The 18,337-nt window shown below is 43.7% G+C and overlaps 1 protein-coding gene across 5 annotated transcripts in view; it reads left to right on the top strand.

Moving 5' to 3' along the window:
- The window catches only part of spegb (striated muscle enriched protein kinase b), a 61,538-nt gene extending 45,890 nt beyond the window's left edge, over window positions 1-15,648 (top strand). For all 5 annotated transcript variants that reach the window (XM_063006263.1, XM_063006265.1, XM_063006266.1 and 2 more), the window contains 12 exons: window positions 15-2,634; window positions 3,469-3,618; window positions 3,932-4,048; window positions 4,843-5,010; window positions 6,366-6,488; window positions 6,800-6,964; window positions 7,908-8,685; window positions 8,783-9,022; window positions 9,782-10,005; window positions 11,221-11,296; window positions 12,491-12,640; window positions 14,014-15,648. In XM_063006263.1, the coding sequence (XP_062862333.1) occupies window positions 15-2,634; window positions 3,469-3,618; window positions 3,932-4,048; window positions 4,843-5,010; window positions 6,366-6,488; window positions 6,800-6,964; window positions 7,908-8,685; window positions 8,783-9,022; window positions 9,782-10,005; window positions 11,221-11,296; window positions 12,491-12,640; window positions 14,014-14,290 (5,088 nt within the window). In that variant the 3' untranslated portion in view covers window positions 14,291-15,648. The remainder of the gene's footprint in view (window positions 1-14; window positions 2,635-3,468; window positions 3,619-3,931; window positions 4,049-4,842; window positions 5,011-6,365; window positions 6,489-6,799; window positions 6,965-7,907; window positions 8,686-8,782; window positions 9,023-9,781; window positions 10,006-11,220; window positions 11,297-12,490; window positions 12,641-14,013) is intronic.
- The last annotated feature ends 2,689 nt before the right edge of the window (window positions 15,649-18,337 follow it).

The raw sequence follows: 18,337 nt of genomic DNA on the forward strand, positions 1-18,337 counted from the left end.
TTAATCGTTTACAGAGGTCCCTCATCAGCTATAAGTCTAAAATGGTCATGAGATCCATTCCAGAGTTGCTGGATGATTCCTCCAGCCATATCTCCATCGCCGTCCCACGGCATCTGAAGGAGGGCTCACCACCACCCTCCTCGTCATCAGATTCTGATGAGGACATAGACGAGCTGCCCTTCATCCCCATGCCTCTTAATATGGAGTTCTTAGGCTCCAGGATGTCATTGAATGAAATTACCGGGGACGAGGAAATGAAAGGCAAGGCCAACGGAGACCTCGAAAGGTCTGACCAGTCCTCTCAGAAGCCGGAGCCCATGGAGTGTGAGCCTTCGGAGGAAGCTGAGAATGCTTCTGCGAGAGGTCGGGCTCGGAAGAGGGCTACACAGGATGATGACAAAGGCTCCTCTGATGAGGAACCGGCCGAAAAGAGAGACCAGCCCAAGAGACCGCTTCGGAGGGGTTCGAGTATGGAGTCCGAGCAGTCTGAAGGACCTCGTCGGAGAGGTGAACTGCGCCGAGGAAGCTCTGCGGACAGTGCTCTGCAACTTCACATCAAACCTGAGGAAAGTGCTGAGGAGAGTGCCATGGATGGTAAACAAATCCTTAAAAAATCGCTGTCTATGGAGCTGCCTCGGAGGAGCCCGAGTCCCGGAGCGGCCAAGTTAAGTCAGGAGGATTACGCCCTAAAACTGGAGCTGATGAGACAACGACTTCTTAGAGGAGGATCTGCGGACAACAAGATGAGTGGCCTTAGAGGCCCCCTGTTGGAGACCTTGGGTATGAGCGATGAGAAGCGCTTTGCACGCGGGCCTCGGCTAGGAAACCCTCCTTTGGTTCGAGCTGCGTCCAGCGATTCACCTAGAGAGGACATTCCAAAGACCAACGTGCTCCGTAAAAGTGCTTCCTTCAGCCAGGGTGATGCCGAGCTCATGCCCATGCACCGGCGGATCGGGGCTCCTCTGGAGATTCCTGTCGCTCAAGTGGAGGAACGACGCCTGCAGGAAGCTGTGTCAATGTCCGTTCTCGCAGAGCCTGACAGGAAGGATTCTCGCCCGATCACGCCAAAACCACGTACCCCTGAACCAAAAAGAAGTGAGACAAAGATGGAAGACAAAGAAGCGTCACCTGGTAGGGAAAATAAAGATGAAGAAAGTAAAACCCGTAAGCAAACTGAGAGTGTCGGTGCAGTGAAAGATGATGATCAGGAGGTCACTGATGCTGCTTTCCAAAAGAAGGATGTAAGCACGTTGAAAGAAACCGTCCGAGAACCTGAGAAGGTCCCGCAAGGTAGGTCACCTGTGATTGTGCCAAGAATTGTGTTAACTGAGAAGATTGAAGAGGAAGAGGAGGAGGAAGAAGAGAAGCAACCAGTGAAAGAATCCGTAACAGAAAGGGAACCTTCTGTCCATAAGATGGAGGTCAAGGAAGAAGAGATGGAAGTGAGCACACCAATTAAACCTTCAGAGATCATTAAATCTGCAAGTTCTACAGTGGTCACCTCAGCTGTGGTATCTCCAAGGGCTCCTCCGAGTGTTGTCTCAACATTTGTGCCACCCCCTCCACCGGCACTCACCGTACTTCCAGACGGCCGGACATCCGCATATGCAAGCATCATGCAGACCATTGTAGTTCCATCACTGCAACCAAGCCAGCCTGCAGTCATTCCTACATCTACCAGTATCCCAACACCAAATTCTCCCTCTGTACTGGTCTTAGCAACGTTGGAACCAACTCCTGCACCCACAGCACCATCATCTAAACCAGACACTAAGACTACTGAGCATCCTGCAGTTTTCTCTCGAGTTGCATCAGTCGAGCAACCAGCAAAAGAACCAAGTCCTTCCAAGACTCCCACCCGACTCTCTCCAAAAAGAGAATCCTTACCAGCAAGCCACATCCAGGACATCGCCTCTGAGGAGGTCTTCGAGGCTCGGTTCAAAAAGCGTGAGTCCTCTCTCACTCGTAGTCTTAGACGTCTTTCCTGGCAAAAGGCAGAAGAAAAGCCGGCTGTAGTTGCTCCTGAGGCGACAGAGGAGATGTATCGTCCAGGACCGGTTGGGGCTCCTCTGGAGTTTGTACATAGGAGGTTGGAGGAGAAGTCCAAGTCTGTCCAGGATCTCCGTGAAGCACAGAAAGACCCGGGTTTCATGAGGAGACTCTCTATGCGTCTGAAGAGGTCACCTTCGGTCGAGAGGAAAGAGGAGAAGCCTAAAGAAGAAGAAGTACCGAGGCGTCGATTGTCATGGGCTTTGGGCAGGAGAGGGTCACAGGACAAAAAGGAAGTGGAGATGATGCGGCTGGATGGTGGTCCAGAGACGCCTCCAGAGCCTGAGACTAAGAAACCGTCCGAGTCTCCCGTGCTGGCCATGCGCAGAAAGATCAGCAACACAGTGGCCGGAATTTCCATGAAAATCAGGAGTCATTCTGAGGAGAGAAAGGATGAAAAGGAGGACGTTTCCGAGAGTAAGAGGACGCCTTTAATGTCCATCCTGCGCCGCTCTACCTCAGAAGGAGGCAGCCTGAAGAGGATGGGCATACCACAAAATCAGCTGGTCTCCCAGTCAGGCACCGGAGCCTCCTCGGAGTCTTTGGATTCCATGTCCAGCATACAGTCAGAGTCCGCGGCCAAAAGTAAGTCCCATAACAGCAGAAATAATTCACACTGTCACTGATAGCACTTTTGCACTGGTATGGTGCTGACACTGGTGCCAGAATCCTGAACGGTTCTGTGCTTTTTTTTTTTACCACAAAATTGCAAGTTCTCTGCCAGGTAAATTGGTACCGTTCTGGCCCCATAATCTTGCTGGTCTGGAACCGACAACCCTGTAACACAAGCGACTGTTGAGTGGTGGTGGTGGGGGGTCCTAGCATCACCATAGCACCGTTGTTTCCCACCTACTGCCATTTACAACTAAACGCAGGGTTAAGGTTAAAGTTAAGGTTAGAGTTAGGGTTAAGGATAGGATTAAAGTTAGGGTTAAGAGTTAGGTGCAACACCCTTTTCTAACAGGTGTATGAATTTAATTATATAAAACCAATTGTATGCTTTTAACTTGTGGTAACAGTTTGGGGAAGGCCTTTTTTCTATTTCAGTATGACCATGGTTTGTTCAGTTTGGTGTAGATAACATCGTCATGTAAAAATAAGGTCAGATGATAAATGAAAACAAAGATCACAAGTGACTGGATTGGAGAATTTATTGGCTCGATCGTGGGTTCTGACAGCAAGAAGAACAAGGAGCAGAACTGTGGGCCTCCCTTTATACTGCTCTAGTCACATCACATTGGGTGTTGGACTTTGGAACCTCCATTCTGTCCTAACTGTTGTTTCTTATCTGCTTACAACATTTTACAGCTTAACGACAGACATGTTGCTCATCTCTGTACTTTAATTATTATTATTTATCAGTGGTGGTTTTTATCCTAACTGCTGTGTGTGTTCCTGAATGTCGTGATTTGTTTACAGACACAGAGACCGACCGCAGGTCACGATGGGACCGATGGGGACTGACCAGAGGCAAGAAGGACCGGACGATCTCCCAGCCGGACCTGCCCACTGCTATCGCCAGAGAGAACGGTTCACTCCGGTCCCGCCAGTCCTCCCGTACGGGCTCCGGTACGTGCTTTATTTATATTGATGCTACAATATATTTGGTCTATATAGAGCCTAAACGTCATCAGAGAGAGAAATTTAAGCTTTTATGATAAATCCAGATCTGTTTATGATTTATGAACTCTGTACATTTATTCATAACTTTGCCCAAATGCTCAATCAACATTTTGACTCACAGTGTGGTATAGAACGTAAACATGGTTTTGGAACCATGATGGTGCAGTACTGAGTGTTTTGGAACCATGATGGTGCAGTACTGAGTGTTTTGGAACCATGATGGTGCAGTACTGAGTGTTTTGGAACCGTTTCTCTCCAGACTTCCCCCCGGTGTTCCATATCAAACTGAGGGACCACGTTCTGCTGGAGGGAGATCCGGTCACGCTCAGCTGCCTCCCGGCCGGCAGTCCTATACCGCGCATCACGTGGATGAAAGGTGCGAATGCTAGAATTCCTAAACTAATACACACTTACATTTACATTACACACCATAATGACCTAACGTTTGTTTTTGTTTGTTAAGTACGATGTGTGGTGTACACTGTAAATCCTTTTATAATTTCTCTTTATTGTTTATTTAATAGAGAATTTAGTTTCAAGAGTCAATTAACAAAGAATCTTATATTAATGTACATTAAGGCGCTTGGGTGGAGCAGCGGTCTGTTACACTTGAGGTTTGAATATCAGCAGTGCTATCAGCCGGGGGGGTTGGCCGAAGCCCTACCATGGATTGGCGCTCTATCCAGGTTGTTCCTGCCTTGTTCCCAGTGGATTTAATCTTAAAACCTTCTCAGCTAGTTTTAGACCAAGCTAAAGCATTTTTCTCCCAGTTTAGTCGTAGCCAGTTCCTCTTCCTCTGCTGGAGACCTGATGGTGTACGAGGAGGGTATATTCTCCTGACACGCCCTCCCTCTGATGTGTGCGCGCTCCACCAACCCCTTCTTATTCGCCCGTACTTCGGTGGATCGGCGCGTGAGGTCGGTCTCGGACTAACCAGGGTACTTACACGGCGTCCAAGACCCCGCCCACTTTTTAGTCCCGTCTTTTCCCACCCAGCAGACTAGTGGCTGATTCTGTCTGCTGCACTGTCGATCGTGGTCACTAAAGGGCGCCCAGTCGACTGGAGTCCCAACACTGGTGTGCTGGTGAATGATCCCCCAAACGAAAATATCTAAACAGAAATAATTACATCTAAAACAGTAAATAATAATAAAAACATTATCCGTTCAGATAAAAAACCTCTGGAGATCGACCCCAGGATGAACGTGATCTCCTGCCCAGATGGCAGACAGCTCCTGATGATCATGAAGACCACCAAGAAAGATGCGGGTCTGTACGAGTGTGTGGCTACCAACCCGCTGGCCTCCATCAGCAGCTCCTGTAAGATCTCTCTCGCCCGTAAGTATGGCAGCACGTGGAGAGGAGAACGTACAGGAACGTTTGCATGTAGATGTGATGTACAGTTTGTATGGATGTACATATGTGATGAGGTACACGCCCCGCCCCGCCCCGCCCTCAGAAGCACTGTGTCACCGCCCCTGTCGCACCGTGTTCCTGTGACTGTAAATCACATTTACTGAGAGGATGAAGCTGATTTGATTTTGCTTATGAAAGTGCAGAACAATTGGCTCACAGATAGAGAAGCTCTAAATCATCTCCTGCTTCACAGCTCAGCTCAGATCTGATCTGGTTTAGTGATGAAGGTCCATCAGTGCTGCTGCTGTGAATCTTCTCACCTCAGAGCTTTAGATGAATATTTAAGGGTGTTAAATACACACTGATGTGTTTTACATGTTTTTGGAATAAAATCACTCATGAATATGTAAACACACACACACACACACACACACACACACACACACACACACACACACACACACACACACTTTTAGCTCATCTTAGAGAATCTTTTTTAACACAGTATAACAGAGCGGGGGTGTTCATACTTCTGTGGCTTGAGATCCACTTTTTCCACATCATCTGCCTTAGTTTCCTCAACCTCCTCTACCTTTTTCTTCCTCTTTCTTTTCTTTCACGGCCTCCTCTTCCTCATCCTCCTCTACCTCATCATCTACTCACTTGTTCTTCTATTCCTCATCCTTCGCTTCCTCTTCTTCCTCATTCTATACTACCTTATCCTTTTCTACCTCATCCTTCTCTTGCTCATCCTCCTCTTCCTCCTCTACCTCATCTTCCTCTATCTCATTCTTTACTACCTCATCCTTCTCTACTTTAGTCTCCGCTAACTTGTTCTCCTCTTTTTCATTGTTCCATTCCTTCTCTTCCTCATCCTTATGTTCCTCATCCTCCTCTTCCTCATCCTCCTCTTTCTGTTTCTTCTTCATCCACATGTTTCTAACTCATCTATTTTTAAAAACTTTGAAACTTTTTAATGCGCTTTATTATTCTCAGACCTCCAAGGGATCATCAGTGAGTGTGGGTCGATACTTGGACCTAATTAGTTTAATGTGAGAAAAGGCTTTCATTCTCTAAATTCACTAAATTCCTTACTCAAGTACGCACTGTGTATCAGTATGAATAAACATATAAACGATTTAGATATTTTTGTATGTTTATTATCTATAGTTTTTACTCAGTAATGTTATCAGGGTAAAATATTTTCCGCAGGTTGGTTTTGTTCCTCACAGATATTACTGGTGTCGAGTCTGGTTATACTGAATAAACACCTCAGAATTATTTCACTGAGCTTTCACCTAATATTAGGTATGAAGTGCATGTTTATTGTGTGTTAGGTCTGCCAAATCGACCTGGCACTCCAGAAGTTCCACAGAAGTATAAGAACACGGCGCTGGTGGTGTGGCGCCCGTCAGACACCATGGCACCATGCACCTACTCTCTGGAGCGGAGGACGGAGGGTAAGCAGCCTTAAATGGATGTTTGTTTATGTAAAGTTTGTAGTTGCTCTTTACTGCCATCTTTCACAAAACTGTGGTACTGCAACAGATTCCTCAGTCACTTCGCTTATCATGTTTAGGGACCGTCTGTGAACGCCAACACGCTACAAAAAACGTAAACTGCTAGTATAATTTTACGTTTCTGGTGATGGCATTATCACTTATAATCTAAGCTCCTGTAATAGAAAAAAAATTCTCTTTTTTATTTTTCTGTTGTTGAGAAACTTAACTTATACCCAATCAATTTATTTCTCTTCATTATTTGCTTCCAGGTGAAAGTAACTGGCTGATTGTAGCCACTGGTATTGCTGACTGTTACTACAATGTCTCCGAGCTCCAGGCTGGAGCCACGTACAGGTTCAGGGTGGCTTGTGTGAATAAAGCCGGTCAGGGGTCGTACAGCAATCTGTCCGAAAAAGTCACTCTAGATGCAGCAGGTGTGTTTTCTCTTCCAATTCTGTCAGCCATAACATTAAAACCACCTCCTTGTTTCTACACTCACTGTCCATTTAATCATCTCCACTTACCATATAGAAGCACTTTGTAGTTCTACAATTACTGACTGTAGTCCATCTGTTTCTCTACATGCTTTGTTACCCCCTTTCATGCTGTTCTTCAATGGTCAGGACCCCCACAGGACCCCCACAGAGCAGGTATTATTTAGGTGGGGGATGATTCTCAGCACTGCAGTGACACTGACATGGTGGTGGTGTGTTAGTGTGTGTTGTGCTGGTATGAGTGGATCAGACACAGCAGCGCTACTGGAGTTTTTAAACACCTCACTGTCACTGCTGGACTGAGAATCGTCCACCAACCAAAAATATCCAGCCAACAGCGCCCCGTGGGCAGCGTCCTGTGACCACTGATGAAGGTCTAGAAGATGACCGACTCAAACAGCAGCAGTAGATGAGCGATCGTCTCTGACTTTACATCTACAAGGTGGACCGACTAGGTAGGAGTGTCTAATAGAGTGGACAGTGAGTGGACACGGTATTTAAAAACTCCAGCAGCGCTGCTGTGTCTGATCCACTCATACCAGCACAACACACACTAACACACCACCACCATGTCAGTGTCACTGCAGTGCTGAGAATCATCCACCACCTAAATAATACCTGCTCTGTGGGGGTCCTGACTATTGAAGAACAGCATGAAAGGAGCTAACAAAGCATGTAGAGAAACAGATGGACTACAGTCAGTAATTGTAGAACTACAAAGTGCTTCTATATGGTAAGTGGAGCTGATAACATGGACAGTGAGTGTAGAAACAAGGAGGTGGTTTTAATGTTATGGCTGATCGGTGTATATTGGTGTCATGTCCTCAGTCAGTATTTATGGTCACTATTTCTAAAAACTAAATAACGATTACTGTTTCAACAGCACCTCCGAAGTCCACTGGAACAGTCGTTGTCAAGACTCTTTCATCAACAGCAAACCCTACTGTGGTCACTTCCACCATGACGGTGCCTCCCATTAAGCCTGTGGGGAGCAAACCTGCTCCCACATCTTCTACCACCGTGGTTCAGACCCCTGCTGCAGCCACCAAACCTTCCACTGCTGTCACTCCCACCCCTCCACCTGCCCCAGTCCCAGCTTCAACACCTACAACAACCTCCAGTCACAAAGTCTCCAACCTCCAGCCTCCTGCTCCCAGCACCCAAGCTCCAGCCAAAGCCAAGACCACCCTCAACATCACCGTCTCCAAACCCACCCCCAGTCCACCCACTACGACACAGCCGGTGCCACCCAGACCCGCTCCTCCTGTCGTCCTACCCAAACCACAGGCACCTGTTAATGTGGTTCCTCCCATGGCCAAAACTCCTCCGGTGTCTCCACCCCCTCTGGTCTCCCCTCCACCTACCCTCAGTAAACCCATTTCCTCTGTACCCATGTACGTTCCTGCACCAACGCCTGTGGTGACACCAGTTACCCCCACTACACCCTCTCCTGCCCTAAATCCACCCGTCGTGTTGGTTACGAGTCTTTCTCCTGTCGGGGAGGGAACCACGACTCCGAGGATGACCCCCAGTGGAAGGGTTACTCCGTCTGGACGAATCACTCCCTCTGGGCGTAGAACCCCACTGGGAAAGCCAGGGGAGTCGGCGCTGCGACAGGGTGTACCCCAAAAACCCTACACCTTCATGGAGGAGAAGGCCAGGTATGTAGACACGTGTGTGGTGGTGCAAACAACAGTAGAGTACATCATGTCTGACCATTAGAAATTCTTGACATTTTGTGGGATTTCTTTGTTCCAGAGGTCGATTCGGAGTCATCCGAGAATGTCGAGAAAACGCCACCGGTAACCTGTTCATGGCCAAAATCGTCCCGTACGAACCGGAGAGTAAGCAGGCCGTCCTGCAGGAGTACGAGATCCTAAAATCTCTGCATCACGACAAGATCATGGCTCTACACGAGGCCTACGTCACACCCAGATACCTGGTGCTCATCTCAGAGTGCTGCTCAGGAAAAGAGCTCCTGCACAGTCTGGTGGACAGGTAACGTCATTACAACTCAACGTTCACACACATTTCATACATTACAAATAAAATCTGCTGGGTGATGTCACAAATCCAGCCTCTCTGTGCTCCCGAAAGTTCATGTATGTGCCACGCCCCTGTCTCTGGGAGCACATGGTTTGAGGGTTTGGTGTCAAGTTGATGTTTCTTTATTATGATTGAAGAGAAGAATGTTTATGTATGTAAGGACTGTGGTGTGGATAATTCTGTGGAGGATATGTTGTTGTTGGTTCCCTCATTGGTTCCCTTGTTGGTTCCCTCATCGGTTCCCTGGTGCTTTCCTCATTGGTTCCCTTGTTAGTTCCATCATTGATTCCATTGTTGGTTCTCTTATTGGTTTCCTTGTTGGTTCCCTTATTGATTCCCTTGTTAGTTCTCTCAATGGTTCCCTCGTTGGTTCCCTTGTTGGTTCATGGGTTTCCTTGTTGGTTCCCTCGTTGGTTCCCTTGTTAGTTTCTTCATTGGTTATCTTGTTGGTTCCCTCATTGGTTTCCTTGTTGGTTCCCTTGTTGGTTCCCTTGTTGGTTCCTGTGTTGGTTTCCTTGTTGGTTCCCTCATTGGTTGCTTTGGATTTTTTGTTTGATGATTGATGATTTTCTTGTGAGCTTTGATGAGCTTCCTTGTGCTAGGTTCAGTCTAATAAACTGGTATAGTTGTGTTTAAACTGGTATGGGCGTGTTTCCAGTGGTAGTGTAAGGAAGCCCTTAAGTCTGATGCCGGTCTCTTCCTCCTCTCCAGGTTCCGGTACTCTGAGGATGACGTGGTGACGTATATCGTTCAGATCCTGCAGGGTCTCGACTACCTGCACAACAGAAGAATCCTTCACCTGGACATCAAACCTGATAATATCATCGTAACACACATGAACGCCATCAAGATCATCGACTTCGGCAGCGCTCAGAACTTCAACCCACTGTTCCTCAAGCAGTTCAGTCCACCGATAGGAACTCTGGAGTGCATGTGTGAGTAATGAAGATATACTTTATTTGTCATACATACATATACAGGTGTTCAGTACAATGAAATTCTTTCTTCGCATATCCCAGCTTGTTTGGAAGCTGGGGTCAGAGCGCAGGGTCAGCCATCGTATGGCGCCCCTGGAGCAGACAGGGTTAAGGGCCTTGCTCAAGGACCCAACAGTGGCTGACCCCCAATCTTCCGGTTGATCTTCCCAAAGCTCTACCCACTAGGCTACCATTGTCCCTAAATGATGTGTGTTCTGGTTCTGCTCGATAAAGATTATTATTATTATTATTATTTTATATTATTATTATTTTATACTATTATTATTTTATATTATTATTATTATTATTTTATATTGTTATTATTTTATATTATTATTATTATTATTATTAATATTATTATTTTATATTATTATTATTATTATTTTATATTATTATTATTATTATTTTATATTGTTATTATTTTATATTATTATTATTATTATTAATATTATTATTTTATATTATTATTATTATTATTATTAGTGCTATCTAGTTGACCTTGTGTTTTTCATCCTGTTTTTCGTTTTGGTGTTCAGGCGCTAAATATAAAAAAGTCAAACACTGGCTGGTATTTTTAATACATTTTATTGTTTACTTTGTCATTTTGATTGATTAATTTTAGACCGATGGGTTTAAAATTGTAGTTATATCCAGTATATTCATTAAAAATCAAATCCACAACACAATAACATGCACTAGAGGTTCAGAGGTGTGAAAACTTTTTGAGACATCTGATTCACTCATTTAATTAATTGATCCACTTGTTCAGTCTACTGATTGGTGGATTGAAGTTGGTAAAAAATCTGCAGCTACCCTGGATCTTCATGATGAGATTGAGTAGCACAGAATTATAATAATAAGCCATTAATCACAGTGAATAAAACACACAAAGTTTATTCATCTTTATGTAATGTAATAGCACTATTGAGTTCATTAACTGTGGGATTTGATCAGAACGTTGTCACTGCCTAATTATCTCCTCGCGTCTCTACACATTTGAGGACCAGACGTTGTAACTCTAGCTGGGTGTTTTCCTCTCTATGTTTGCCGGATCGTTCGGGCCTGTCCGGTTTAAATCACGCGTCTCTCTGTTATTTGTTTCTGAGGGTGATTGATCGTGTCTCTGCGCTCTGTAATTTGTGTTTCTTTTGATTCCCGGCTGGTCGCTGAAAGCTCCTGAGATGTTGAAAGGAGACGTTGTGGGTCCTCCAGCTGATATCTGGAGTGTTGGAGTTCTGACCTACATCATGTGAGTTCATTACATAACACACAATGTTTTTGCATCTATCCACCCACCTACCGTCCAAAATAACTGAGCACTAGTGTAAGAAGGTACATGTCCTGCTCATCTGGGGGGTTTAATTATATATTTTCTGTGACTAAATTGAAATGAAAGTGTTGATATCTAACAAACCTGTTCTCTGAAACAGATTGTGGGTTTTCTGGGTCAAATGAACACTCAGTTCTATTGATCATATCTGGTGACGTCTTTGTGCTCATACATGTCTAGGGCTAGTTCAGCTACAACCATCACAAAGTTCATGAAAACTGGGGTCATCTGCCAAGATCAGGACTAAAACCCAAACTGTCAGTTAATGTTTAAAACATAGTAATCCAAGAAACACATGGGTGACACTGTCAACAGTCAAGCAAGCTTAACATCAATTTAAGGATTCTGGGCGCTAGAGTGGGCCCAGCTCTGCTACTGGCCAGCCGGGCGCCTATACAGACAAATATTGGCTTGTCTGAGGGAGGAAGGCTGTAAGTATTCCTCATAAGTGCTGCAGTTACTCCCTCTGCTGGCCGATCAATGCGCTGCACAGAGACGGAGGATAATGGAGATCAGTGCGTGATTCTCCGTGTGCGAATACGGATCTCTGTATGAACCCCGGTGCAGGTGAAAAGAAGCGGTCAGTGCTGCACATGAGTCGGAGGGGGCGTGTGTTAGTCACAACCCTCCTCAATCAGGAGTGCAGGAATTGGATACGACTAAATTGGGAGGAAAAAGCTTTAAGGATTATTGACTGCATACATATAAGGGCAGTTGTTGCTTAGCAGTAAAGGTACTGGACTAGTAATCAAAAGTTTGCTGGTTCAAGCTCCACCACTGCCAGGTTGTCACTGCTGGGCCCTTGAGCAAGGCCCTTAACCATCAATTGCTTAGACAGCTTTGGATGAAAGTGTCTGCTAAATGCCAAAAATGTAAGTGCGTGCATTTTACACTTCTTTCTGATTTTAGTACTTGATTATGCTGCAGTTAGTCGTTGTACACCGTTTATAATGAAACAGGACAGTTTAAGCAGCAGTTCTTTATTAGCTTCATGCTTTAATGCTCCTCTGTCTCTACTGATTATCCTGTGTGTCTGAATATATTTATATACTTTATACTTAATATAAAATACATCATATATTTATCAGAATGGATTTATGGTGTGACCCTCAGGCTCAGTGGACGGTTGCCGTTCATGGAGAACGATCCAGCAGAAACTGAGGCCAGGATCCTGGCAGCCAAGTTTGACCTCAGCAAGCTCTACCAAAACGTGTCGCAAAGTGCCTCTCTGTTCCTCAAGAAGATCCTATGCAGCTACCCTTGGTGTGTATAACGTCCACTCTTCCACTTTAACCTGTGTTAATCTTCTCTTCAATATTTAACTGATAAAAGTAGGAAGAAAAGATTTCTAATGTTTCACTGATCAACTTCACTGTAGTTTGTAAATAGAAACATGTTTAGAATTTCCATAAAAGTCAGGACGGGGCGTGTTCCCCCCTGTGTTCCCCCCTGTGTTCCCCCCTGTGTTCCCCCCTGTGTTCCCCCCTGTGTTCCATCAGCGTTCCTATTTATTTCCACTTTTTAATGTGTGATGAACTGAGGACACTAATCGTTGCTCCGTTCCTCGCTCGATACGAGATTCAGCTGCTCAACAGTCCGTGCTCACCGTCGTCTGATTCTCCTCTTCATGACAGGAAACAGATCTGGACGGCAGGCAGGCAGCTCAAGCACACGCACTCTGTGTCGGGGCCCAGAGAACTCGGAGGTGTTTCTGTATAGAACTGATGTACAACTTTCTCTTTGTGTAATAGTTTCAGATCGCATTTCTTGATGCAGCAGCGGCCTGTGTTAAATGATAACGGTTTTCTGAAGTACTCCCAAGCACATGTGGTTATATTTATATCAGTAGTTTTTCATGCGATTTCAAAAATGCACAAAATATAACATAGAACGACAAAGACTCACAATTCTAAACACAATGGTAGAAATCTTTAACAAAACCAAAACAGAAACTCTGATCAATTATTTGAAAAAGACAGGACTGATAATTCACATCTAGAAATAAACACAGAAAGGACACAAAACAAAGAACATGAATAAATAACCCGAACAAAGCTAGGTACCTATCTTGCCATGAGAATGACCAATGGGTAAACATGGCGTTAAACAACAAACAAACAAACAAATCATGAGATTTCATCTGGGAGCTCTGGTTTCCGTTCTTGCCCTACATGGACTTGGAATCTCCAGATTCCCTGAATCTTTTTACACTATTGTGTACAGTAGATGGTGAAAGACCTCAATTATTTGCATTCTTGTGTTTTTCCTAAATTTATGAGCTTTTCACACTTAAAAAGTGTGGGTCGTGTGCACAAATCGAGATCCATAAAGACATGGTTTGAGAACTCCTGTGGCCCTATGGAGCATTTTTGAACACTGATGGCCAACCAGGTTTTCTCATCCAACACCAGTGCCTGAACTTACACGTGCTGTTTTGCCTGAATGTAAATCTTGTGGATTTTAAAGCTGAAAAGTGAGTGGAACATCGTGCTTGGTATCTGCACATGTCAGAAGTTTGGCTGACTTTAATAAGGGATCTGCAGCAGTAAAGGAGAGCTACGATGACTGGGTAGATTAGTGGCTAATATGCATGTGTGTGTGTGTGTGTGTGTGTGTGCCCGCATGTTGTGTTCCAGGGCCCGACCCTCCATCAAAGACTGCTTCAACAACTCGTGGCTGCAGGACGCGTATCTGATGCGGCTGCGGCGCCAGACGCTAACCTTCACCACCACGCGTCTCAAAGATTTCCTCGGTCAGCAGCAGCAGGTCCGAGCGCAGCAGGTCACCAAGCACAAGGTTCTCCTGCGTTCATACCAGAGCTCCGGCCACACCCCGACCACACCCGTCACCCCGACCTCACCCATCACACCCATCACCACGCCCTCTACACCCACCGCTCCCGTCACTCAGTGAGCACGACCTGCTGCAGACGGACCGACGCGAGTAGAAGAACGGCGAGGCACGGCCCCCCGTGGTGGGCGGAAAACGTCCTGAGAACATGCTGTGCTCTGGTTGAACTGTGCCACGCCCAGCCTCAGCACGGTTGGCACCCGTTCTGAGATCAGACAAGGGAAATTAGTCTCAGTCTCAGGAAAAGACTAGAAACTCATTCAGGCCAGCCTGCTTCATGCACAGCATCGCCACGCCCACGCAACCCTATTTATTTTCTTTTATTCTTCCTCTGAGTGTTTGATTAGAAGCCCGGATACACCAAGACCTGGCGCCAGTGCACCAACTTCAGCTGAATGTGGGCATGCCAAAATGTTTTTGCTCCCTCTAGAACAGAAATAAAGTGTCATACAGCAGGTGGCAGTAGTGAACAGTCAAAATAATAAAAGCTAAAACCAGTAAAAATCACTGGTACTGCTGTATTAACCTATTCCACATGTCGTTCTCCAGTATCAGCACCTACATGCTGTTTAATGCAGTTCACGTTTCGACCACTGGATGGCACTGTACAACATCGTAGCTTAAACTGGGCTCTGTAGATTGTGTGGTGTAATACAGAGTACATAGTGGTGATGTAGAACCCAGCCGGGTTATATTATATTATAATAAACCACAATGATAAAGTTTATAAAGCACTAAATGTAGTTTTTTAAGACGAACACATTTTAATTCTTAAATAATAGCAGCTACAGTAGATGAATATTAATGCACCCTGTGTGCACGCCTAAAACCGTGCCGATTGTTTGCTTGACCGTCCTCCGTGTTCCGTCTCCTGCGCTGAGGCACCAGGCTGAACAGGAAACTTCAGCTTCCAGCATCAATTAAAAATGCTTAGTCGGCTGAACGGGTACTGACAGCGACCGCCACCCAGAAACAGAGCAAAATCTACAGACGACGGTCGAGTGGGCTTGGTGTGTCTGGTTCTTCAGAGTCGTGAGCTCTGTGGTAATGAGGGAGTCTCCTGAGCTTCTGCGTTTATGGAGAAGAATAAAAGACGTCTCTTTTTTCTGCTGTTTTTACCCTGTGTGTGTTTATGAGAGATTTATCACTGAGCTTTATTATATTCATGTAAAGTCGAACGTTTGGAATTAGTGCTTCATAACGGTAGGTGTGGTACAGAATAAAGTACCGTGGTCTTCCATGGAGAGTAGAAGTTTATAGGTACTATATAGGTACAGAACTGTAGTCTGATGATGAGGGTTAATCCTGTTACTGAGAGATAAAGAATATTTGGAAGCGTAACCACTGAGCCACCGCTGCTGTGGACGTTGTTCTGCTAACATAATGAACCACAAGTAAAAGAATTAAAACGTTTTCTGTTACTGTGGACGTCTGTGGGGTTTATTCTGCTTCTGATTTACTTCTGAAATACACATTTCACTAAACACCACCGAGATCTGCTTCTATTGTGTAAACTAATTCTACACTAGTTCTAATTATTAGTGTAAATCTGATCCGTATTGAGTTCTGAATTTTATTTTGTCTTTATTTGGATTCTGAGCAGTTAGAGAAATTTGAGAATTTAAAAAATAATTCTTTAAAGTGACTTTTTACGATGGTGTATTGGGGCCACTGTAAAAAATATTTTAAAGTTTTTATTTGGAGAATAAAGTCGGAATGATTTGGAGAATAAAGCTGAACTATTCTGGTGGAGTGAGCAGCTGTCGTAGGCTCGTCATGTCAGAGAAGCTCGGGTCTCAGTACCTGGATCGGCCTCCACTGTGTGTTACTGTGGTTATCCAGTAACCCGTGATTATTTTTGGGTGGTTGTTTGTATTGTTCGCTTCCATCCACATGACATGACGACTAAACCCGTCACTCGACCATTCATAGCGACGCCGTACAGCTTTAGTTTATCGTACGAGTCTGTAAGGTGTTGGGGCCTCGGTTGAAGTACTGGCGACCGGTGGTGCACGTTCTTCTAAATAAACACAGTTTATTACAAAGCTGCTTCAGCGTCCTAACACTAATAACACGCTGGTGCTGATGTGCAGGAGATCGAGGATTTCTTTATGTGTGAAACCGATACGAAAGTAGAACTTTACCCAATCATGAAGGAGGCGCTGTGGCCGTAATATTTACACTTTAATCTCCAAATCATTTCGACTTTATTCTCGAAATTGAAACTTAAAAAAATATTTTTCCTTAAAGTGGCTCGATTACGCCGTCGTACTTTTAGATCAACGATTTTTTTTAATCACTAGATTACTGATTTAATTGATTACATTTGTGTATTGGTGTATTGGTTGGTATCTTTGCATTTGTAGGCTAGGATCACGTGTGCTCGTGTTGGTTTTTTAAGCTCTTAACACATTTTTGTTGTTTTTTAACATTTGTACAATTGACTGAGAAGCTTTTTAACAGAATAAATAGAAGGAAATAAACTGAGGCAGCAAATGAGGTTCTGTGTTATTCATCAGTGCAAAAAAACTGATCAGATCTACAGTAACGTCAACTAATCAGTCAGTACTGAGATCTGTACTTTATGCCACCTAACGGCAGGATTAACACACTATATACTGCTCTCTCTGTTTCCTGTCATTAGTTTCAGTACAAAAACAAAACATGACAAATTATAAACAAGAAAAGAATCCAGGTAATAAATGTGTGGAATTAAATAAGCAGTTCATTTAGTTCTTAAGAATTAATATATCATTTATATATTTTACACATACATGTTTAGGTAGGTTGATGCATTGTTGTATTTTCTGATCATCATGCTGCTAAACAAGTTCATTCAGACTTTAAAAATCACTGAATGTGTTAAAAGATTCAGAAAAATAAGCTGCATTTTAAGAATAAAAGTTTAATCTGCGTTTAATTACACAGATCTACAAATTTCAGAAACAATCATCTCATTAAAATGCTTCTCGACCTGCTTCTGTAAAATCAGATTTAATTTTATTATTTTATTTGTTCATGTTTATTCTGTACATGATTTTATGTCGATGTTCCCCTGAGTGCACGAGACTGTGTGTGATGAGAATAATCACTGATTATAATTATTTTATATTGTAATAACTGTTTAACATCATAAGAACTGCTTCCACGTGTGGTCATCAGAACTGTAGAGATAATGAAGATAAATCTAAACCTAGAATATATATAAGAATATAAGAATTAAAGAATATATATATTCTAATAAATATATATTATGAATCAAACCCTTTCATATCATGTGTGAGTAGACAGCAGCACAAACAAATACTAAAGTACCTAATCAATTCTAACTCATTATTATTATCATTATCAATATTATTATTATTAAGATTTCTGGAGGTTTTATCTTGTAGTTTGGTGGATTTTTTTGTGCATTTCTGCTCCACAGATCTAAGCTGGTTCTATATTTCATTAATAGTGTTTTTATGGGTATTTTCACACTTTATGTTTCCTTTATAATCAATATTTATTTCATCTTCATTTTACACCAGACTGAGACACTGACAGGTTTGTGATGGTGAAATAAGGTTTTGTATGAGTTTGTGTGTATTTTTTATTTGTATTATTTTTTACCAGGCTAAAAACCCTTTAATGTGAAACTAAACTAACTTTTTTAATGTTCTTTTTTTTTTAATGAATTTTGTTGCACTAAATCAGTAACAGACCTGGACTGAATGTTTTACAGTAGAATAAATGAAGTGTGGAGATGTGAGAAATGTTTTATTTCAACTAATAAAATCAGATATAAAGAGAGTTTGTGTAAGATATTATTACACTTACGCCCATTCAGCCCTGGATTGTTTAGTGTGGGGTACGGGGTACAGGGTGAGCCCATCACTCCAGACGTCTCCAGCTCAGCCTGTGATGTTGTATGTTGTTTCTTTGCCACATTTTGAACCACCTTTGGTATGGTTATCTCATCAGATCTCCTCCTTCCACCATATCCTGGAAAGTTCTTGACTGTTCCATGAGTACGAAACTTTTTAATAACATTCTGACCTGTTGAAGCCGGGGTGCTGAGGTGTTCGGAGAACCTCTTTTACCCTTTAGACCTCTCGTGCTTGGTGATAG

This window comes from Trichomycterus rosablanca, chromosome 12 (genome assembly GCF_030014385.1).
Source record: "Trichomycterus rosablanca isolate fTriRos1 chromosome 12, fTriRos1.hap1, whole genome shotgun sequence".
Classification (NCBI taxonomy): domain Eukaryota; kingdom Metazoa; phylum Chordata; class Actinopteri; order Siluriformes; family Trichomycteridae; genus Trichomycterus; species Trichomycterus rosablanca.